A 23152-nucleotide genomic window follows, 5' to 3' on the forward strand; every position below is an offset into this window, starting at 1 on the left:
TCCAAATGGATGAAAAGAAACGACAACAGGAGAATAAATGATCCACCGAGATCCTTCCCAAATTTTTTACTCATAGCATCTCATGTACTCAACTTCTTTTTCCAACGAAGCCATAAGAAGCATTTTATAGCCACAAAAAAAAAAAAAGCTTCTCGAAGTCATCTTCGAGCTGATGGTCGAGCCAAGTCTCGTTACACTGAGAAAAGAAGTTTTCCTGCATGGAGGTAAAACTAATTTTTTAGATCAGCATATCAAATCCGAAGCAGTACGTACCTAATACCCACTCATGGATGACCATCAACAAATCAAAGAGAAGGGGGGCGAAAATGCCGCATTACGTTGATAAAATCCAAGTTTTATTATTAATGCATAAAAGCATAGATTCAACAAAAGATGGAGCATGGCATAGATCGAACGGATCGAAACAAACCCCTCCATCCAGATGTTGGGAAAGAGACATTCAGAGTGCATGAGGATTCAGACACACCATTAATCCCCGTTATTCGATAGAGAACTGAAGAAGACAGGTAAAGGCGCCCGCCGACGAACGAGCGTTTGGCCTAAGAGAGCTGGCCGCAGTCGGCGATGGCGACGGGCTCGGAGGTCCTGCCCCCCTGAGAGCCCACCTCCTCCATGGCTCTGACGACGTCCATCCCGTCGACGACATGGCCGAAGACGACGTGCCTTCCGTCGAGCCAGGGGGTCTTGGTGGTGCAGATGAAGAACTGGGAGCCGTTGGTGTTGGGCCCGGAGTTGGCCATGGACACCACCCCGGGCCCCGTGTGCTTCTTCACGAAGTTCTCGTCCGCGAACTTGCCCCCGTAGATGGACTCCCCCCCGGTCCCGTTGCCCGCGGTGAAGTCACCGCCCTGAGACACGAACCCCGGGATCACCCGGTGGAAGGGGCACCCCTTGTAGTGGAGCGGCTTCCCCGACCGCCCGAGCCCCTTCTCCCCAGTGCACAGCGCCCGGAAGTTCTCCGCCGTCTTCGGCGTCACGTCGGCGAACAGCTCGATCACGATCCTCCCCGCCGGGACCCCGTTGATCGTTACGTCGAGGTACACCATCGGGTTAGAAGCCATCGCTCGATGATGGATGATGGATGATGGATGGATGGATGGGTGAGGTTCTCCTATATAACACCTGGGGAAGGAAGAAGATGGCAGGTGATTTGTTGGATCTGGTACGTCACTTGCGACACGTGGCACGATCTGAACAGGAATACGGTTGGAAGGGAGGACCTGGAATGACCACGGTTATGGCAGTCCGGTTAGCATGCCGGAAAGCACGTGTATACCGGCATGCGACAGGGGTCGGTGTCGGAATCGGAGCATGAAATTGGTGTGATCAGCTCACGAAGCTGACGGGTCCGAATCCACTTGGGAACTTCTTTATGGGAATCGTTTATGCCGCCAATCCTAATTCGCCAGATGCTAATGGCAGCTCGGATAGCATGATGAGCTCGAGCCTTGCAACTGGCTTTTGGCTAGAGTAGTAATTTACGTGGCAGCTGGCACAGAATCCGTGTGACGTGAAGGATACAATTTATTTTTTCTTTTTCTAATTATTTTTGAAACGGAGTACAAAGGCTTCAATATCCCCTCTTTTTTTTATTAATAAACTTTAATGATGGTCAGATAAAAGTTTTATTATTAATATCATGCCATTAATACCCGCATCCGACAAACATGAGACCTCTATAAAACCGAACCTCCTCGATGCTGAAACTCTAATCATTAATATTACTCTTGCGCCATGCATAGAATATGATATTTTCTTTTTTTCAATTATTTTTTGAATATAATATTGTAATATAATAAATTATAATAAATAAAAAGCTTTAATATTTAAATATTTTGTATAAATTAAATAGTAATAAACTTTAATAGTGATCGAGCAAAAAATTCGATCATTATAACAAATACAAGGCTTCAGTATCCACATTTCTGTTGCAAATTAAATAGTAAACTTTAATGCAGCGAGCAAAAACTCCTATCATCAATATTGGTGTCCAGAGATAGAAAGCAAAAAATCTGCACAAGCTAGGCCCCTGTGCAAAATATCTCATCATTAGTACTAACCCTGCAAGATATGAGGGATACAATTTTTCTCCCCATTCCAATTATTTTTCAAATATAATATAATAATATAATGAATTATAATAAATATAATACTTCTATTTTTTATTGTATATTAAATAATGAACTTTAATAATGGCCATCCAAAAAATTCTGCAGCATCCTCATAGGAATAGAAAACTTTACATAAATGTCGTTAATATTAACATCATTAATACCAACCCTTTTTTCTTTTTTTATTTAATTATTTTGAAATACAATAAAACATGTAATAAATTATAATCAATAAAAGGCTTCGATAACCAAATTATTCTTGAAATGCAATATATAATAAATTATAGCTTCAATAACCAAATTATTCTTGAAATGCAATAAAATATGTAATAAATTATAATAAGTAGAAGGCTTCAATAACCAAATTTCTATTTTACATTGAGCAATGAACTTTGATGGTAGAGGGTTGCAGCTACTACCGGCCTCCACAGCCTCCGCCGGCGTCCGCCACTTGTTTCCCCTTTCTCCTCCGCTCGCTCTCTATTTTTTTCTCCTTCTTCGGCTCCGGCAATGGATCTCGTTTCCATTGCCGAAACTGTACCGGTGACTCACCGGTATGTTTCCAGGAACTGCCTAGTTTGGGATGGCTTGTTTTCAAGTGTCTCTTTAGGGACGGTTTATGGGAGTAGGTCTAGGAGATATGCTGTTATTATTTTTAGTTTTACTTTATGTCATTAAAGCAAACGTGCAGCAGAGTTGGGTCAAGCAGACAGTAGGCAATTGACTCTGCTTCATCCATTACATGGCAAGGGTATCCAAACCTCTCATTCAGGCAATTCTTTCGAACATGGCATTACTTGAAAGACCATAACGATCGCATCCCAAGCCCACATTCTCGGCTTCTCATCTCAAATTTCTGTACATGCCAAACCAAATTTCTTAAGCTTTTAAATTTGTTTTAGCATCTAAGATTGACACCCACTAGACCATACCATTGGCGGATGCTACAATGACTTCTAAACCAAATCATGCTTTCGGAAACAATGCTTATACTGCCACAACCTTAACCTTTTATCAAAGATTTAATGTTATATAATGGCTCGCAGAATATACGAAATGGCTCGATATGATATGTCAAAACAACAGTGCAGTGCACTAGGTTGATTATATATCAAGCGGAAACAATCCAGTACTTTGTATAGATAATGGCTCGATATGATTATGTTCATCAACACAGGCTGCCTCAAGCGAGTGCGACTCTGTTCTGCATGAAATGCTCCCGTCCTTGATACACATGCAAATAATCCGTGTCCCAGGGCCCATGCACTGCAACGGTGGGGAGAAAATACGAACCGGATCTCTCTGCCTCTGCTGCAGCTCATAGGCAAAACAGCAAGGAGAACCCTGTGTAACAGAGAATCTGCACTCCCAATTTTAGCAGCTTCCATTGAGCTGCGTTCCATCACCTTCAAGACATCTTTCACACACTGCACTTTATACTGCAGACGAAACCATTTTTAAGTCCTAATCATCAACATAAATTTTACAGACAGGAGTATTCAGTTTGTAAACGTATGACAACTCATACATAAAGAACCATAGCAAGCTAGAAGGACCTGCCTCGCTTTTGATTCCAGTATATCCCTGCATGTCACTCCTCTATTCTTTAGGGCTGGAGTGCCTGTTTTGTTAGTTCTGTAATATGTTACGAGGAAACCCCGTTCTTCCTAGATGTATCAAGCAATAGCATTACTGGTCCACCACTGATGAGTGCTGCTTTGCTACGCAGGGCATGGCCAACATAATATGATCGCCATCCTTTGGGTCAATATCTTCAGTTTCGTCGAGTCTTGTATGGAAGTTTAGAAATGCCATTTTAGGTGAAGCAAATATTGTCGAGAACTTTGCATGGTTGGCCATGAAGGGGGAGAACACAATAAGCTCCAGTCAATATTTGAATGAATAAAACAAGAAACCAATCTGAGCCATCCAATTCTATTCTCTTCGCATGCGCCGCCGGGCATTACAGAGCAGCTGCAATCGAGGTGCACCTTCAGAGCCAAACCCACCACCATGTGGCTTCTTTGCTCTTAGGGAGAAGGATGATGAAGAAATGGGCAAGAGATGCTGTTGCTGCTGTGGACTAGGAGATTTATAGGGCCTAACCTTCATCTCTCTGGAAAGCTGAGCACATGGAAGCAGGGAGGGATCTTGCAGCCTCATGGTTTGCCATGTTGGAATACCAAGAGGCGGTCTGTATTGGGCCATTTGAGCCTGCAATATCTGCTGCTGCTGCTGCTGCTGTTGATGTTTAGTTGAGCCACCAGCAAGAACCATTTGCGGTCCTCCATAGAGCGAGTTACCTATATGATGTGGTAGCTGCAGCTGGACAGATTACCAGACAATCAGCACTTGGAAGAAGTTGCAACCAAGTAACAACTCATAAAAGTACAATGTTTCTCGAAAAACAAAATAGCATCAGCTGAAGCAGAACTGGAATTATAGTATATCTATGAAAATAGTGCGATCTATTACACTACCAGACACCAGCACCACAAAATCTATCACACTTCAAGCAATGAAGTCACACCATTTTTAAAGATACCCCTCTTGGTGACAAAAAAACTAACCACTAAATAATTCATTGACAATCATTATAGCAAGTCGTGCATGAAAGCTTTCTCTGAGCATAAGGGTGGAATACACGACCACTCATTTCATTGATTAATAAAAAAGGATCAATAGGATGGGGACAAGCTAGGAATGAGGCCGGCCCCGTCAGGGACAAGAAAAAAACTGTAGATTGACGAAATCCAAAAACAGGAGATCGCAAATATCCAATACATGTTTTGCATGACAGCTGAATAAACAGAACACACCTGTTGAGCCGTTGTGGCTGGGAGCTGGTCCAGACATAATGAAGTGTAAGGACTATGAGCGAAGGGGAACGGTATAAGAGAATGATATGAGCCCTGCAAACGGAGGTAAGAACCCGAATTATTTACCCCATTCCAGGGGTCGTTGATTTCACCAGTGGCCAACAATGACAAAAAATACAACCCTAGTGACAGGACTCGGATACTAAACAGAACACAGAAAAAAATTAAGAAACGAAGGAGAGGATAAACAAACCAGCGAGATGACAAATACCTGTTGCTGCTGCATATAGGAGCCAGATAACATTTGAGTTGTAGCTTCATCTGTACTCTCCATTATGGAACCACTAGTTCCAGCAGATGTCATGCTGTTCAGACTACTTAACCTAGTTGCTTCATTGCATGCTTGCACGCCAGAATTCATTCCCTCTTTGGCTTTCGCTTGGTTAGTGACGAGCAGAAACTGATGCCTTTTTTCAGTGTTCTGATAGCTTTGAATGATATGGCTTATATACACATGGGTAGTACACCTTTTCCATGACGACCTCCTATCAGCTGACACCTGCAGGAGCCGCACCCAAAAATATAACGAACTCAAGCTTCCAATAAATGAAATCTCCAGTGTGGTTACATCGTTAAGTAGATAATGAGAGAAGCTGAAGGACAATATATCCAAATTTCATAAGCAACTCCAGTGGGGGTAGAACTGTACGTTTATACTCAATTACAGTCCCTCTTTCATTAAAGAACTACTCTTCTAAGATCAGCTATCAATCAGCAAAGACTTAATGCAACAAAAGAATCCATCAAACATGTAACTGTCAAGGGACATAAAATAAAGATATTTAGACAGACAGGTTTCAGGCCTAAAAGGAAACAAATGCTCTTCATATAAAAGCTTGCATGAGGCTATCTAACACTCATATGGAGCAGACTCACTTTAAATTCATCCAAATCCATCTGGAAATTGGTAATATGCCATCTAACACTCATCTTTATTGCACATTTCATCATAATCTACACAGTCATTCTTCTAAATAACAGGTAAATGTCCTCATCCACCTAATCTCATGCATACTTTCTTCATGACAAAGTAATTTCAAGATAAGACAGTTGAAAATTGGTATTGACTGCCGTTACAAGTAAAAGAGCATTTTCTTGGGAAAAGTTAAAGGCACCTTGTCAATGCCAAGGGGATCATAGCCCACCTTTTCAGTTGGAAGACCACTTCCATTTGAGTTTAGTCCGTTTGAACTAGTTCTACGCCTGCCTGCAGCAGAGTCTCGCCAGGCAGCAGCTTTAGTTGAAGACCACCTAAAAAAGTAAATTTAAATTAAATGGCATCCAGGTTGCGGAGCATGACCTGTATCAATGAAATATTGTGTTTGGAGTTCCCCATCAGGAGTGGTAGGTGGATTATGAATTACATTGTCAAATGTCCATTATCACTGCTTGGCATACCAGGTCGCGGAGCATGACCTGTATCTGATAAGATAACCAAGATTTTGGAATAATCAGCTAGAAAAAAGAGCTCAGAGAATATAGTAATAAACACACTTAATATGTTCCCCATGTAAAATATCTTTAGCAAGGTACAACATGACAACCTCCCCCATGCATGTAATGTGTTAGAATGTCAGTTTTCTGATTGAAAGGCTGCACATGTTTTTCCGAGGAGGCAGATCCAACCTAAAAAAAAGGGGGTACCGTTTCAATAATGTCTGAATAACCAATAATAACTATGACCAAATCTCCAAGTATAGAACATTACCGGCCAAAGATTAATCTCTGATTTGTGCACCGAAAGGGCATCCAATTGTGCTGATCTGCAAGTGAATCAACCGGAACAGAAATCAAGGTGCAATAAGAAATTTTGTGCAATTACCAGCTAACTGTCCCTTTTTAAAAGTCAAACAAAGAATACAAACTAAATAGTACTAACTTGTTCTCAGAGTAAGAATAGAGAGGAGCTTCCAAGAGATTTGATGAATTCAAAGATTCCAAGAGATTTAATGAATTCAAAGAATCCCTTGTAGTTGCATTGTTTGACTGTTCATTCTTGGATGGAGGTGTTCTTTGTAAATCAGGATGAGCTGTTCCATTTGATCCTGGATCCAATTGTTGGTTTACACCGGTAATAGCAGGCTGCTCCAAAACAGAAGGCTCAGGTTTTGCAGTTTCTACAATGGACTCCTCTATGTGAGAAGAGCGTTTTGCCGCTGCAGAGCTGGTGCTTGGAAGCAAAATTTTAGTACTCTCTTCTTTTGAAGCTGCTGCATCAGAAATTACATTGACTTAAAATATAATAAAAAGAAACTTCTTTTGAAAAAATAAAGGCTGTTCTCGAATCCTAGGCACCCTTCAAGTCTAAAGTATTGCTCTAGTGAAAACAAAAGATGGATTCTAGTTGAGTTTACCAACCTTCTGAATGAGAAAAGATAGTTGCTGTTGTCTCTGAGTTTTCCTCCAACATTCTACCTTCCTGACTGATCTTAACTGGCCTGCCATCAGGGATCATACTAGCCAATGCAGACAAAGTCTCAGCAGCTTCTTCCTCATCTTTGGTGATTTGTACCTTTAGCTACTTAAACAGAAGGCCAGAAGGTATCAAGAGCCACAAACTGACAATAAAGCTAGAAAGACAAGCTAAGCAAGCATGCTGATAAAAGACCAACCATGTCTCTCTTAAAACTCCTCGAGCCATTAACACAGGGAACGTGGCTACCATTGGAGGCACGACATTTGTTCTTCGAATCCAGCAACGAAGGAGATGCTGATAGCCTGCTGCGTTTGTTCATAGCTGAAGTTGAAAACAGTAAACAAGAATGAATATTACTGATGTCATTTCAGAAAGATTACAAACACGAGGAGATACCAGCAGAACTGAGATCCCTCGTTAATTTTTCTTTTTTTCGGAAAAATCATAAGCCAGATGACCAACTGCCGGCAAAAACGGCAACGAAAAAATTTACTATTCGATATGCCACTTATTTTATGCAAATATTAAACGACAAGAAACAAAAAAGAACATAGTTGATCACGCATTTATCTAATGAAAGAAGAAGATCCAAAGGTTCCCTTCCCCTCAACCAGATCAATACCCTTTTAATAGTGACCATGGAAAAACAGTAGTCTAACCCAACTCAGGATCAAAAAGTGGGAAGTGGGAACTCAAGATTCGGATTCACAAAGCCATGTTTTATTTACCAAGGAGGATAAGACTAAACTAAGCAGACTACCAGAAACAATACACACACAGATAGTTTTTTATTTCTTTTGTAATAGTATTCAAATAAAAGGAACTGAGAAGCGTTCCATCTGAATTCTTTATACCAGACCGTAATTTCCTAGGCACCATGGCAAGATCCACAGCACTGCAATCCTCAACCTATAATTAAAGTTAAAAAAAATTTAGGAAAGAAAGGGAGAGAAATATATTATTACTTAAAACAGAGTAAAGATAAAACCGCTAGCTAAAGATCGCTAGCCACTGCCGGTACCATCGGGATGGAGAAAAAACAAAAAAGTTCCAACCTTTGACCGGACTGTACCACTCGAAGAAAGGGGTGGGCGTGAAAGACGTGAGTCTCCTCTATCGGACCCACAGCAGCCACCTTCATCGCCCGTCCTGCCGTCCTCTTTATTGATGCGCGAGCCCCACACGAACGCCTTCGCTCTCTCTTTCTGCCATCTCTCCATCGCACTCTCGTCGCCTCCTCCTCCTCCTCCACCACAACTGCTACCATTCAAAACTGCAACATTTTCTTTGAATTAAGAAAAAGAAAAAAAAGAAAAATCCGACGATAATTTACTAATTTTATACAGAAAAACAATGAAAAGATCCGAATTTTTTATGTAAATTAGGCAAGAGGAAGGGGCATAGTTGGTTAGGACTTAGGATTGATACCAGAGGGGGAGGAGGATGGGTGCGAGATGGGCTTGGTGCTGCTACTGATCCGTCCAGATAACGCTCTCTGCTGGCGCTTCGCGGGCGAAGACCGACCCCCCGAGCTGCCGCATCGCTTCAAGTCTCGACCTTTCTCTTTGTCCATATCCTCTACACCCACATCCACACCCAATCACCGATCACATCGTCCTCTCTCTCTCTTTCTCTTACTCTCTGACCTCCTTCTCCTCCTCATCCCAGTCCTCTGTCTCTCTGCAGCCACAGCAAGGGAGGAAATAAAGTGAGGCAGAGACATCAAGGAGCAGATAAAGCGGGCGAGGCAGAGATAAGGGACTGAGAGTAGGAAGGAAATGCTATAAAAAAGAAAAAAAGCGAGATGCCCGGTGAGGAGTTATGAGAGATAATCGCATCAAGGAAAGCCTTTATTTTCAGGCTCTTTCTATTGTTGGCAGAAGAAAAGGAGTTTCTTTGGGTTCTCTCTTCTAAATATTTTCCAGGAGGAAAGATAAATCCGTCCACCTTTAGAAAATTAGGCACATAGGTTCTCTGCTATCCTCTGGACTCCACCTCTTGAAACCAGAGACCAACGCTGAAGAGAGGTAGATAAAAGGCCAAAGAGAAGCCGAGGGTTAAAGGAAAAGAGATGACTTTAGAATTCGGGTTCGACACCACCGACACAGGAAGATAGATGGAGAGAAAAAAGAGAGAGCTTGAGGGAAGAAAATTATACGAGATATCCGAGGAATCTTCTCGAATAGAGGGAGATAAAAGAACGAGACACTAATTCTCGAATCCCCAGTCCCTATCTTCCGGATTAAACCTAGAAAAAGAATTCCAAAAAAAGAGGAAAGAGGAGGCAAAGAAGGAAAGCTCAGTCAACTCTTTATCAGCCTCAGATCATACAAATCCGAGAACAGGACCAGAAATTTGAACAAGAAACAAATCAAGCCATTTCAGGAACCAGTGTAAAAATAGATAAAAAATCCAGAACCCGAAATAATATACATCATAAGAGAAGGGTAAGAAGAAGGCATTCCACAAGAACATCCATTCTTTCTCGTACCAAAGAATCCAAAACAAAATAAAAACGAAATTACAGATAGGACTAAAACAAAACAAAGAATACTCCTCGATCGCAGCACCTTCAAGAATCGAAGAGACCCATTTGATCTCCAGCTCTTCTGCCTCTCAGTCTCTCGTTCTGCCTAAAAACCCAAGAAAAAAAAGTACTTCTTCTTGGATGCAATAAAGAGAGAAAAGTAGCCTCGGAGGACGGACTACCGGCCCTGAGAAGCCGTGCCTGTCTGCCGCCCAGAACGGTTTCCCTCTCTCCCTCTCTCTCTCTCTCTCTCTCTCTCTCTCTGTGCCATTCTTTTGGCCTTTTATACCAGCACTCGAGAGCGAGCTAACATCGACGGCTGTCACGCTTCCTGCTCGCCAAGCCGTCCGATCCGCACCGGACCGTTAGAGAGAATGCCACGTGTCACTCCACGTCGGACCGCCGCACTTGATTGCCGGTGGACGGTCCGGATTTCTTCGTACCGTGTTTCATTCCCGGAAGCCCATTCCACGTAGTGGATGTTCTGATTTGATGCGACTCGTCGTTTTCTTTTTGTTTCTTTCCCCTCCTCCAAGACCTCGTTGGTCACTGCATGTTCTTTAGAAGCTAGGTGAGACTGACTGACTACTCGTAATCCCACAATAAATTGTATTTCTATTATAGTTGTACATATAACATCGAGGATGCATCCTTAATGTGAATTTCACATAGAACCTCAATAATTATTTTAAAAAAAAATAGAAGTAGAACTTGATCTTTCTTGCTTCATATTTGTTACTCTATTGTACCATTGTCCATAGAGATAACAATGTTGATATTGCCATACTATCAATGATGCGGTTCATCAGGGCAACTAGAGACTGCTTGGTCACTATCTTTCACTAGAAGATGAAAATATCTATCCCATTTCAACTAAAAAATAAATTCAAATATATCAGCCTAAGGCTCAACCTAATTAACATTGACCAACACTAAAAGAGACAAACTATTTTGTATAGAACCTCAATAATTATGTAAAAGAAAAATTAGAAGTAGAATTTGATCTTTCTTGCTACATATTTATTACTCTATTGTACCATTATCCTAATGAATATTTTTGTTCCGGAAGCCGAGATTAAATTTTGTTGATATTTGTGCAATCTCTAATTGATATAAAAAGGATTTATTGTAATTCCATTATTCTAAATAGTAAAATATTTTGGTTGGACTAAGTTTCGTAATTTTTTTCCTTCACATAGAAAGATTTTCCATGTCAAAAAACTGTGCTGTCTTTTATTTCTAAATTACTTGATTTTGCATGTTAATTGCTTGAGTAAATTGTAGAGATGATGGTTGCTCGGTGAGTGATATCCGATTTAATTATATAGAAAAATAATAATTTTCTATGTTTAGCTAACCATGAAAAAATAACATTTTACAATAGTTTATATTTAGTTGAGCATCTACTTTTTTAAAAAAGTTGTATAAAATACATGTTATATTCTTAATAAAGAAAAGGACTTTACACAATTCTATTTAAAAACTTAAGAGCATTTTTGAAAAAAAAAACTCCATTACTAACCAATCGGAGCTGGATTTTTTCATGTCTCACATAAATTTTTCTTTCCTATAAAATAAGAGAATCTTATTCTCTTGAAAAAGCCACTTTTCTATCTTCATCCTTTAAAAACTCCAATAAAATATAAGACATTTCTCCAATTTTTTGTTGACCACACTTTTCTCCTCTTTCCACAAACCAAACAAATCCTTCATAAAAAGAAAAAAAAAATCATATGAGGTCCAATTTCCACCGACCTAGAATTGAGATAATTTTTTTCCCAAAAGTACATTTAAGTTTTTAGATAAAATGAGATAAAATCTTTTACTTTATAAATAATATGATTTGATCTGTCATTGTAATAGAACATGACATCTGATCTGTTGAATACTCTTCAAGAATTTTACAGTCAGATACCGAAAGTCGTCAAACACGTGTACAATAAACAAGGACTCAAGCTTAATTACATGGCAAAAGCTATTAAAAGCACAGGTTGTATAGTTATCATTTATCCTAGCCTAGTGCCAGAGGCCTACGCGGACTAGTATTTATGTTTGTCTCAGCCATAAGGTTAGGCTAGTTTATAATGTGTTTGCTCATCACCACACAAAGTCGTTCAGAAATACATATGTTGAGAGGGGGAAAAAAAAAGAAAACTACTTCAGGTTCGTTTCTGGAGTCCTTTCAAAAGTTCATGTCGAAGAATGTGAACATTCTTGTGCCAATAACAAATGGCATGCATCAGTCACACCATGCTACCTGCCGGTCCTGAATTTTTCAAGTAGCTCAACTGCAACTGGTTAATTATGAACTATGGGCTGCAGAGATTCTTGAGGTCTTCCTCCTTGGCAAATGAGGCTGGAATGATCCTTGAAGCATAGGGATAAAGATCTTTGTATGAATTCCTTATAGTGCCTTCTGCCACTCCCGTGGCCAAAGAGATATCTGCAACATATTATTGTGAGTACAAAAAAACAATATACTGGAACCACAGGCCAAAAAAAATATTGTTTCCGAACCTCTTAGAGGTTTCTTCTCCTCTGATAGCTGAGTTATCATGTAAATGACAGCTGCTGCGATTGATATAGGACTCCTCCTGCAAAAGCAATGGTTGTTGCAATCCTTGCCAGTTAATACAGATTTTACATTCCTCCCGTTATTGCAAGGTAACATCATATTAGAAGAACTAAAATCTTTGTAAGTGGTTCTGGTTTAAAATAACATGATGATCTCAATATGCTTTTCTTCATGGCCCAAGGCTTGACTTTAATATGATGAGCTTCTCCATGAAAATGTATAGATTATCAGTCAACGCAATGGCTTGGACCATAACTGAACTACTTGCTATCAAAAATAATATATCAACAAATGAAGAGATAAAATATCAACAAGGAATATGGAACAGATGAAGCTACACATAATATCAAGTTATCAGACAAGTGAACCATTCATGGATTTGGATTATGATAGCTGCAGACTTGTAGCTGCCAGCAATGTTTATCTACAGTAAAATGGGGTCAACGTTGTCATCTACATAATACAATCTGTAGTACAGTTTCCCTAAATCTCAGCATGACAACCTGAATGATGTTACTAAAAAAAATTGTCAAAATAACTTGATTCGCACTATTGACTAGTGAAAATGAGGTGACTCAACCATATCTCAAAGTCCCCATGAATTGTAACATTTGGATAATGATTATAAGATTTTGCACTGTAAGTTATTAGGTCTAAATTGTTAAAAGATTTCATACAATAAAAACTCCTGTGCCTCTTTCTTTTTCAACAGAAGTATCCATTCAAGAGTATGAGGGGTAGAGAAGGATTGACCAGATAGATTTGAACCTTCAAATGATCATGACAAGATGATATCAAAGATGAGGAACCAACAAAAGAAAAAGGCAAGTGCAAGAGTGAAAAAGAAAAAATAAATAAATAGACACAGAAATGAAAGTCCCTATCTAGTCATTTTCACAATAGTAAACCCATTTCCTGATCCCCAAGACCAGCATCACAAGTTACCTTCTTCATTCTCCCTTGATGTTCTGTGCTTCTCAAAACAGATATTTTCATTCCTCAAGTTCCATATTCCAGAGAATACAGCATGCCATACTTTCTTCTTTACGCATCTTTAAACTCTTAACAGCATCCTACCTGACACCCAAGATCATGTCTTCAACTCACAGTCCTAGGTTATTGAGTGAATGAAAACCTAGCACCAGGAAATCCAAATGAAGTTGCATAGGAGACTAAGCATCGCACTCATTTAGGCAAAATGTTCAGAAACAGTCAAAACTAGCTTCTTGTTAGCAAGCTTCTGTAAGGATCTTTTCTTGAAAAGTATAAAGTATAAACAAAGCCTTGGATCCTAGTTGTTTCTAAAAGATTCCATAGCAACTTCTCTAAATACAGAGTGACACCCTAAAGGTCCTGAAAATACAAAAAGATTTTACAGTCAATACCCCAGCAGTCAACCATCTCAATTATCTAGGCTCTTTGTTTCTCCACACCATAACCAATGATAGAAAGAACAGACAATTATGGCATCAAAGGTTTCCTCATTTCAAACATGCCATCTGAAAAAATTGGGCTCTGCACATACTTGTTCCAATATCCTCCTTATATAGAAACTAAACTGGGAGCTACAAGCCATCATGAAAAGCAAGTTAAAAGTTGAAGACAAGACACTTGCAGCACCAAAGATCCTCTAATAACGTTGTTTAGCTAAGGCTAGGCACTTCCATCTACCCCTAACTGGATCAATGGCACTTGATCCTGACTACTGTGCCATGTTACTATGACCAAAAAGCAATGCATTTGACTTTGACTACAAGGCACCAATACCATGACAACCCCCCTTTCCCTTTTCTCTGCGGGCTCCTTCTCACTCCCTAGTTTGTTGCATGGACTGGGCTCATGCAAGTAGAGCATTCCAAGTGAGCCTAGCCCTGCCATGCAATAGCGGCTTATCCCATCGGGGCTGATTTGATACTTCAAACGTCTAATGTGGAAAGAGAAGAGGGAATGATTCAAAGGTTGCTAGGTGGAAAGGTGTGCCATTGGGGCAGGACAGCATTTTTCAGAAAGTGGATTGAGATTCAATTTTAGCTGCTCTTTATCTGCATTCCAAAAGGAATTTCCCCCAACTCTCTTTCCCTCTTTCAACACCTCTTCCTCTCCTAAGCACTCTTTGGCTCCTTTTACTCCTGATCATTCTGATGCTCCCTCTTATCTACGAATAGTTTTTTCTTTGCACTCTCTAGCCAACTCACAGACCTGCTCAAAGTGTCCCAAATTGCTGATTTGGCCATGTAGCATTAATTGTATCTAGAAAGCCAATCAAAATATTTTTTCACTTTTTCAATTCTTTACTTTCTTCTTCTAAAATATTTTTGCAATGTCTATTACTGATGAAAGCTCTTTTGATTTGTTTGCTTTTATCGCTACTGTGTGTTCTACATTTTTGTGAAAACCTGACTGCTTATGTATGTTTACCATTCATCTCTGTTTAGCTTCTAGAAGAACCAATCAAAGCCGGGACTAATCTCCATGTTAATACCTGTTGGCACAAATAACAAATTGATCTCTTCACTGAAATGGGTTTGGACTGATATTGATTATTAAAGAGTTAATGCTGGATAAGAGCAAAACTATAGCACAAGCTGAAATTGCTGGAACTTTCATAAGAATTTACTCGTGCAATGTAGTATATCAAACCCATCAAAACTAAAGGCGTAACAGCTTACAAAGATACTCAAATGGAAAGAGCTGTAAACAATGGTGCAAAAAATGTACACCTATTGAGAGCATTGTAAATAAAATAGTTCATGTATCTATTTTCTGTAATAAAAGTTCCAACACAAATGTCATTATAGGGGGTAGCCTCTTATTTGAAAGGAGCAATTTTCGTAAAATTACTTTTGATGGTCACAAATGTGTGGAAACAATGCAAAAGTAATGGTGATGGTCTTATTCTAAAAAAAAAAAAGAATAATCAGAGTTGCTGCATATATTAAGTTGCTATAATATAATTTTTTTCTTGGTTGTCGTATTACAAATAATGAGTTTCGAAGATTACTGCCTAAAGTGAATTATGGAGGGGGTAAATTTCTTCTCAGTCAGATCTTCTATTTAGGGCAACACCAACTTCAAATTCTTGCTATAGGACATGAGTACCTATCAAGAACAATTGTAATTTAGAACATCTTTATGCTTAAAATAATTTATAGATAAACATATTAGTTAGTTTAGTTTTATGTTTTGTGTTTATTTACGTCAGAATAAAATTGCACTTTAGGTCTGGCAGTCATTTATTTATGCCAAAATAAAAGTGTATTTTAGTCACTTATTAACATATAGTTACATACACCTACATAGTCTAATCCAAGGGATTTTCTTTAAAAAATAATAAATTTTGCAAAATGGCATCATTTACCATAGATCAGAGCAAATGTCAGGAAGATGCTTCTGAATAGGTCCATTGTAATAACTATTCCCAATGCATTAGTTAATAAGAGGAGAGTTTGTGACTGCGAGATGTTTAGGAAAATTAGACTTCATTTTAAGACTTTTCATATTTATTTATCATTTAGTTAAAAGAAGGGATTCCTTTCATTTCACAATCTATGTTCCATATATATCAATCATATACGCAAGTTGGTCATTTTATGACAATTGAAGGATGAAAAAATGTAACTCATAGTGCAGCATAAGCATCAGTGCAGGCACAGCTATTCTTAATGAGTTTGAAGGCTTCAAAACCCTAGATAACTGCAGCACGATGAAGTTTATATTGATCCAAACACCTAGGAGGTTTAAGATACCACATTAAGCAACACATATAACAGTTTATGATGTCTTATGCAGATAAAAAATTATCTCTAGTATAACATCCAGTAAATTTACAAACTGAAAATGCCTTTTAGTGGAGGAAAAAAAACGTTGGGGGCTTGTTTGGTTGTCTGTAAATTTTGATTGATCATAAAGCAGGTTTTATGAAAAACAGAAAGGGGCCAACCTTTTCACAAAACCCATTTTTCAGGTTTCATGACAAATCCCTCTGAAACAGGTTTCACAAAAAGCAACCAATCGGTGATGTTATAAACCTCACTCAATTTAGGTACTCCATAAAGTCATTTTCATAATGCTGACAACCAAACAGCATTTGGGGTGCAATAACAACCTCATGTTCTAACTCTTAACTTGGTATAGTATATTTACTGGCATGCCAATAATTTATTTAGTATTTAGGCTGCCACCTTATACTAGTTACTTAAATGCTAAAAGAAAATATTTATCTATGTTCATGCTTCTTGACTTTCAGTAAGTATTCTAATTGATTATGCTGGCAAAAATGTCTATTTACCATCTGGAATTGAATTTTCTGATATAAGTAAATGTTGAAGGTCCCAAAAAAATTTATTCACAAAATGCATAGAATTTTGTCATCAGATGGTATGCTTCTAGGCAGGCTTAAGGCTTTATATGTTGCCCTAAAGCCCTTCGGTTGTACAAATGCACAACAAGAGCGTAGAAAGCTTGCTAGCTGTCATAACAAATGGATAGACCACAGGTCTAAAAAGCATCCTAAAACTTAGATGAGGGCAAGTCAGATGAGGGAAAAGAACTTCATCAATGATGCTTACTACATAAAAGAGAAATTATAAGAATAATCAAACCAATCAGGAGAATTGTAGGTGATATCAGGAACTTTTCCTAGAACACACAAAAGAAATCAGAAAGTAACATTTTTTACTAATTAACTTTCCAAAAATGTACCTTATATCAAGCTCTTCTGACTTCTGGACTGCTTCCTGAGCAGCCTTGACTGCTTGATTTGACATGCCAAGATGTGAACAAAAACGCCGCTGCAAAATTGAGGAAAACAAAACTCAGAAATCTCTGTAAGACTATCTCAACTACAAAAAAGACTATTTATAAAATAAAAGGATATCAAAAATCTAGCTACAGGAAGAGATGGTAAAACACCGGAACTAACCAGGAAATCCCCAGCATGGATAGTACCCATTTCCATCGATTGACCCATCTCAACTTCAAGCTGCTTTACAATGTACTCTTTTGCCCGACCAATTTCCTTCTTCGTAGCTCCATTGGCAACAGAACAGATTTCTATTTGAAAATACGGGAGTTGATGAAGTACACCCCAAATGATAATTCAGATAAGACTTGTAATAAGATGTCAACCATACCCTTTACAGTTCGAGGCCTGTCCTCTTGGCGACAAGCAATATATAGACAAGCAGCCAAAATTGCATCTTGATTTCGTCCTCTAATGGACTTCAGATCTTCCACTTTCTTATATATCTCATTGGCTCTATCCTTTACAAAACAAGTCATTACGATCATTTAAGTGATGATAAAATCCAACAACATGAACCCCCCAAGGGCATCTTAGAGCATTCACACACAACTGACCATTATCTACCCTCCAGCTAAGTAAAGATACAGCACAAACCAGACTTCAAATGATGACAGCAACAACAACTACGTAAAGTTCTTGTTTGCATAACAAAGAATTAGAAACCAAAAATGGACATAATAAAGGCATCCAAATTAACAACCTCGCCAACAGCTCTAGCAAATAGTTCTAAGCTGAAAAGGTCAGCAAATATGAGTTGTTATGCTATGAATTGAAAGAATAAACGGCTTTTGCAATGAACCGCCAAATCTCCAAAAATACCATCTAAGCACATGCAATATACATAGTATATTCAACAAGGGACATTTGATGGATCACTATGATACCATCCATAAACATTGTTCGCAGTACATTTGATTTAAAAAACTTCTCATTTAAGTCTATATTCTTGTCATTTATGAAGAATCTGGAAGTGGTACATCCCTAAAAGAAAAGTATGGGTTAAGTTAGAGACTCATGGGCCTCGCTTATTTGCTTTACCATACATATAGGTTATAATATTACAGGAAGATGGAATTTATTTTTGAATTTGATGCTCACACCATGCAGCTCGGAGAGAGAAAGAGAGAGAGAGATGCTAACACTTCTGATGGATGGAGGGCTGGGATTTATATCTTGATAATAATGCTTGCAGAAGGGCCGCTTATATCTTGATAATAATGCTTGCAGAAGGGTCGCTCAGAAAGCCTGGTTTCACAAACAGATGGCTCAAGGGAACTTGGCTTATAATAGTAGAGATTATTGCAATAATTGGGAGTGCAATATATGGCACGCAAGAGTCCAGGATTAAAAGGACTCATCATTACAGTACAATATCTATGATAACACCATAAAAGTACGCTATTGACAAGGTAAAGATGCATGTACCATACAACATATGTTCTGACTCAAATAATTGTATATCAGTTTGTTTCAAAACATACCAAAGCAATATGCAACAGAATATATTGATACACATTAATGAAAGCTTGTACCCAACTTTACCAGTTTAAACTTGTGCCTTATCACCTAAAACAGCATTTTTTATATTTGCAACAATACAAGCTTTTCCTCTCCTTGCAATTCATTTTAGAATTTGAAAGCCTAGCACACAGTCGGACAGAGTGACAACAAAACATAATTCTGAATTGTACAAAACCTTCAAAATGAAGGTATAGATAAGCTTCAGAGTGAGATTCCCACATTACTAGCGATATGTAAATTACACCTATGAAATTTTGTTAATGCATGACTGTGTAAACATAAGTCAATTCCCTACCTATAGTCCTTATCCTAAATTTCAAGCTTGCACATGATGTTAATGTGTATTTATCAATATGTAAAGTTAATCATCCATCAACATATCACCTGAAATAGGTGATATACAAACAATGTGCTCTACTAGGATAAGAAAAACAGAAGGGATTATTACAATGTAAAAATCAGAAAACAAGCAGCTACAATAGCAGCTCAAAAGTTAAAAGCAAGATAGTAAGATTCTTAGGGACCTACAACATAATTACATCCATTCACACATAAATTATATAAGTAGGAATGGAAAAAACACAAAAAATACTACAACACTATTTCCATTGAGTAGCAGATTACATACACAAGGCAGATCATCAATAATAATAATCTCTAGGATAGAAACAAGATTAAGAGCATGTTTGGATATTCCTACAAGATCGGGATAAAAAAATCCTGCAAGAATCGGGTCTGGCTCGTCCAGCACATATCTTCTAGACTATGTGCACAGATATGTCTAGTATTATAAAATATGAAGCTTGGCCCAGCTTATATCAACTGGACCTCTTCAAATCCATCCTGTAGGATAGAAAAAAGGACTGGTGAGGTCATTTTTTTCTTCCTACAGGATTTGGGCGAGCCTACTCTGAAAGTATTTCTGTGAATACTGTGAGTAGAGGCCTTGCTTGGCCTGTGTTCTTGTGAATCCTATTGGATTGCACAGGATTATCCAAACAGGCACTAATAAGTTTCAAATAGGCTGGGACTCTTATCTAACTCGCAGAAACTGCACATATATCAGCACAGGAAGTAGTAATTATCATTTAAGTTCATCAAAGGACAGCTGTGGCATCTAAATGTGTAAGCAAGAACTTATGCACATAAACAAAACAACACCAGTCACATGCATATATACTTCTAAGGTGAACCACAGGCCTGCTCTAGATAGTTTGATCTTTTGTTTTTCCTTATATTTTGGTGATAAATTTGCCATTGATTAGAATTATAAAAGCTTGAAGGCTAAAAATATCAATTAGCAAATTGAAGGCAAAACCAAAAGGATGAAATAGAAGATACAAATATATCAGAAATAAAATGAAAAAAGTTCATAGTGATTCATGCTTGTAAATTGCCTTCCAGGAAAGGTTTTTAGTTACTTAGATCTCTGCGTCTGATTGGGTGGCCAATAACTAGATGGACCAAGATCGCGCTATATCTTGGCTGAGATGGAAATTTTGGAAAACTGGAAAAGAATCCAGATTTCCAATATTATGGTCGATAATATAGCAACTGAGGTTTAAACTTGGTCTCAGTTTTGATTCTGGCCAGGTCGATGGAGTTTCCATGTCAATGGTTTCAGAAGTTTTGCTGGCATGTTTGTTGTCCAAAATGATTATAAATCATATGATAAGGTAATAGTCAAACATTTCATGTGCCTAGCATTTCTTCCAGAACTAAGCCAGATTTTCCTTCATCAAGAAGATAAATTCTCGTAATATTGACTCCAAAGGGAAGGTGGTTCTGCATCCAAAGACTCCTATCATAGCGACTTTAAGCTGTAACATGAAAAGGTGTTCAATAATGGTTCAAAAATCTTGTGACTCTTTCCATCTATCCATACTCAATCATCAAACCCAGCAGCTAATCCCCTCCTTTACATAGAGAAACAACAAAGAAAAATTAAAAGAATGGAAGTAGCACTGCAGAGATGAACAATGGAAGCCCACTGAACATCTAAGAACGGTCAAAACATGCACCAATACTTTGCTCCATAGGCTATTTTGCTTATGCTATGAACATTAGAATGCAATGCATTTCCCTGTAACATACCCTGCCTTCTTCCCTCTTCGTCACGACTATTTCCCAAGTCTCCAAAAATCTTAGAGAGCTATCCTGGAAAACATAAGCTTAGAATGCATAACCAATAGGTGGAATTTAGATCCCATTAGCTGGTATTTAAGGATTCATTTAAGGCTATTGTTTTTGCCTACTGTTGCTTTCATAAAGAATTTGTCACCGATACACAAAGTGCAATTGTTAAGTCAGGAGCTCGCTGCAAAATGTTGTCGAACTTAAATGGACTTGCTATGATTTGCATGTAGATGGACCAGATTTGCAAGCTTAATTTTTGTGGTTTAGAAGTTTTATGTAATTTTCATATTAAATTTAGTTGTCATTAAAGAATCCAAAAGTTGTCAATACCAATGAACAACTTCCATCTTATTAGTCTCAACTCAAACTTCTGATTTTAGAACACTATAGACATACGCATACAACTCTCTTGCAGGAAAGAAAAGAGTAAATAAATCAGCAAAAATCTCAGCACATAGGAGAAAAACCCACAATGCATTGCCATGAACATCATTAGAAAATTAAAACAGAAGACATCTGATAAGCTACAGTGAGACCAGTATTTGATACAAAAGCAAACAGAAGGAACGAGCCATAAGAATTTATTAAAAAATAGCAATGTGATTTATACAGCTTGACAGCAAAAAAAAATTAAAATCATCCTTACCCCCAACCATGTTATTTACTCTCAAAATTCATCTCAAAGAAATGATGTTGCTTTTATAAAAATTCTGCAGAATAGAAACCATATGCAGACTAGTTTTGTACCTTGATAGTGGCGACAAGACCCAACCTGAAAGAAAAGGCCACTAGATCAGTACTAGCTTTAACATTGAATTTGAAATTTAGAACATTTAATTTGAAATTTAAAAATTATGCAATAAGACAATTTGGATTATCTTTTTCATGGAAACAAAAGACACATATTACGTCTTACAAGCTAACATGATTCGATCAATATTATCAATATCAGGAACGTTAGTGTTGTTTATCTGGTTTCTAGAAACAAACCTAGTGCTTGTGGCCCAATTTATAAAGAGAACCCAAGAAGACATTTGAAGAACAAATATTTTCTTAAAAGCATCCAACTGTTTCCCACTTGTGTTCAATTCTTTTTCTATAATACATCTAGCCATATGTGTGCCTCAGGCATGACACAAACAGCAAATGGATTCCAGTTTTGTAGAAAAAGACAAAAGAAAATGTCACTAAGTTTACCAGTCTTCCACTCTACCATACGTCATGGATTGTAGAATAATAAATTAAAGGGATTACTTCAGGGTTTAGCCATTGTTTGTTGATTCACATTATTACAAAGATATCTAATTTGCTGGCAGACGTTTTTACATTCCAGACATATATAGCATGCTCGATTCAATACCTAAACGTAATAGCACTCAGTCTAATTGACCATCGAAAAGAGCAAGAAATCAAGAAGAAGGAAGATGGAGATGGGGGGTTAGTTAGATCTAGAAAAGGACCTGTCGGCCATATTGGCGATGGTGCGGAAGGCAAGGATGAGGGAGCGGTCGGGGTTGGAGCCGCGGGTCTGCCAGCGGCCGAGGGAGGAGGAGAGGAAGTCGCCCTGGGCGCCGTTGGGCTTGGCGATGACAGTGGAGAGGCCGCCGTCGGTGAGGAGCGGGTTGGATGGACCGCCGACACGGACTGGGTCGTTTTCAGAGGATTCGTTGGCGAAGGTCCGCCACTCGGAGGTCTCGTCGATGGAGTGGGCCTCCAGCACCAGCCCGCACTCCAAGCACACCATGTCCCCCGCCGAGTGGTCCAACACCACCTCCGTGCTCCGCTTGCAGTCCGGGCAGAACGAAGCGTCCGCCATTCCTTCTTTCCTCTTTTTCAATTTTCCTCTCTCTCTCTCTCTCTCTCTCCCCTGCTCCCGTAGCTCTTGCTCTGTTTTCCTTCTTCCCGCGGTCGTGCTGTCGGCAAGGGAACGGAGCGGCAAGCAGAACGGAACGGAAATGCGGTTCCTGGAATCTCCCTTGGGTGTTCTTATGCGCACGCGAGCGGGTGCTGTTGACACGACATGCGTTTTATTAGTCGAGGTCACGTGGGATGCACGTGAGAGCATTACTTGGCTCGCAAACGACCTTCCACCTAATATAATAAGCTCTTGATTACTCACTGAAAACTACAGTCAAAGATCGTATCGTATTGCGGTTGGAATA

General features: G+C 38.8%; 3 protein-coding genes across 18 annotated transcripts; all 3 read right to left on the reverse strand.

The window, feature by feature from the left end:
• Nucleotides 1-339: 339 nt before the first annotated feature.
• LOC103703857 (peptidyl-prolyl cis-trans isomerase 2) lies at nucleotides 340-1089 on the reverse strand. The gene has a single exon (XM_008786873.5). The coding sequence runs from the start codon at nucleotides 1080-1082 to the stop codon at nucleotides 561-563; it is 522 nt and encodes a 173-aa protein (XP_008785095.3). The 5' UTR covers nucleotides 1083-1089; the 3' UTR covers nucleotides 340-560.
• Nucleotides 1090-3122: 2033 nt separating this feature from the next.
• On the reverse strand, nucleotides 3123-10213 carry LOC103703859 (uncharacterized). 16 transcript variants are annotated; one of them, XR_015988304.2, is made up of 15 exons: nucleotides 9998-10213; nucleotides 8856-9107; nucleotides 8483-8712; nucleotides 8282-8336; nucleotides 7624-7748; nucleotides 7370-7529; nucleotides 6891-7218; nucleotides 6720-6774; nucleotides 6556-6637; nucleotides 6376-6433; nucleotides 6157-6262; nucleotides 5223-5510; nucleotides 4952-5044; nucleotides 3693-4457; nucleotides 3123-3571 (listed from the first exon to the last, which is right to left on the reverse strand). XR_015988304.2 is itself a non-coding variant. In XM_088724021.2 (14 exons), the coding sequence occupies exons 3-14, from the start codon at nucleotides 8692-8694 to the stop codon at nucleotides 4068-4070; spliced, it is 1947 nt and encodes a 648-aa protein (XP_088580147.2). In that variant the 5' UTR covers nucleotides 8695-8700; nucleotides 8856-9107; nucleotides 9998-10213; the 3' UTR covers nucleotides 3573-4067. The 16 variants fall into 16 exon arrangements, 14 of the variants coding, with proteins under 14 accessions (XP_088580147.2, XP_088580140.2, XP_038976769.3 ...); XR_015988303.2 differs by having other exon boundaries at nucleotides 6891-7221; XM_088724021.2 differs by lacking the exon at nucleotides 3123-3571 and having other exon boundaries at nucleotides 3573-4457; nucleotides 8287-8336; nucleotides 8483-8700.
• A 1598-nt stretch (nucleotides 10214-11811) lies between these two features.
• On the reverse strand, nucleotides 11812-23113 carry LOC103703995 (transcription initiation factor IIB). Its single transcript, XM_008787108.6, has 7 exons — nucleotides 22451-23113; nucleotides 21738-21762; nucleotides 17662-17791; nucleotides 17451-17581; nucleotides 17231-17319; nucleotides 12472-12548; nucleotides 11812-12397 (listed from the first exon to the last, which is right to left on the reverse strand). The coding sequence occupies exons 1-7, from the start codon at nucleotides 23053-23055 to the stop codon at nucleotides 12264-12266; spliced, it is 1191 nt and encodes a 396-aa protein (XP_008785330.5). The 5' UTR covers nucleotides 23056-23113; the 3' UTR covers nucleotides 11812-12263.
• Between the last annotated feature and the right edge of the window lie 39 nt (nucleotides 23114-23152).

The sequence above is a fragment of the Phoenix dactylifera genome, chromosome 6, assembly GCF_051530095.1.
Source record: "Phoenix dactylifera cultivar Ajwa chromosome 6, Ajwa_hap1_PhDact_Kaust_v1.1, whole genome shotgun sequence".
NCBI lineage: Eukaryota > Viridiplantae > Streptophyta > Magnoliopsida > Arecales > Arecaceae > Phoenix > Phoenix dactylifera.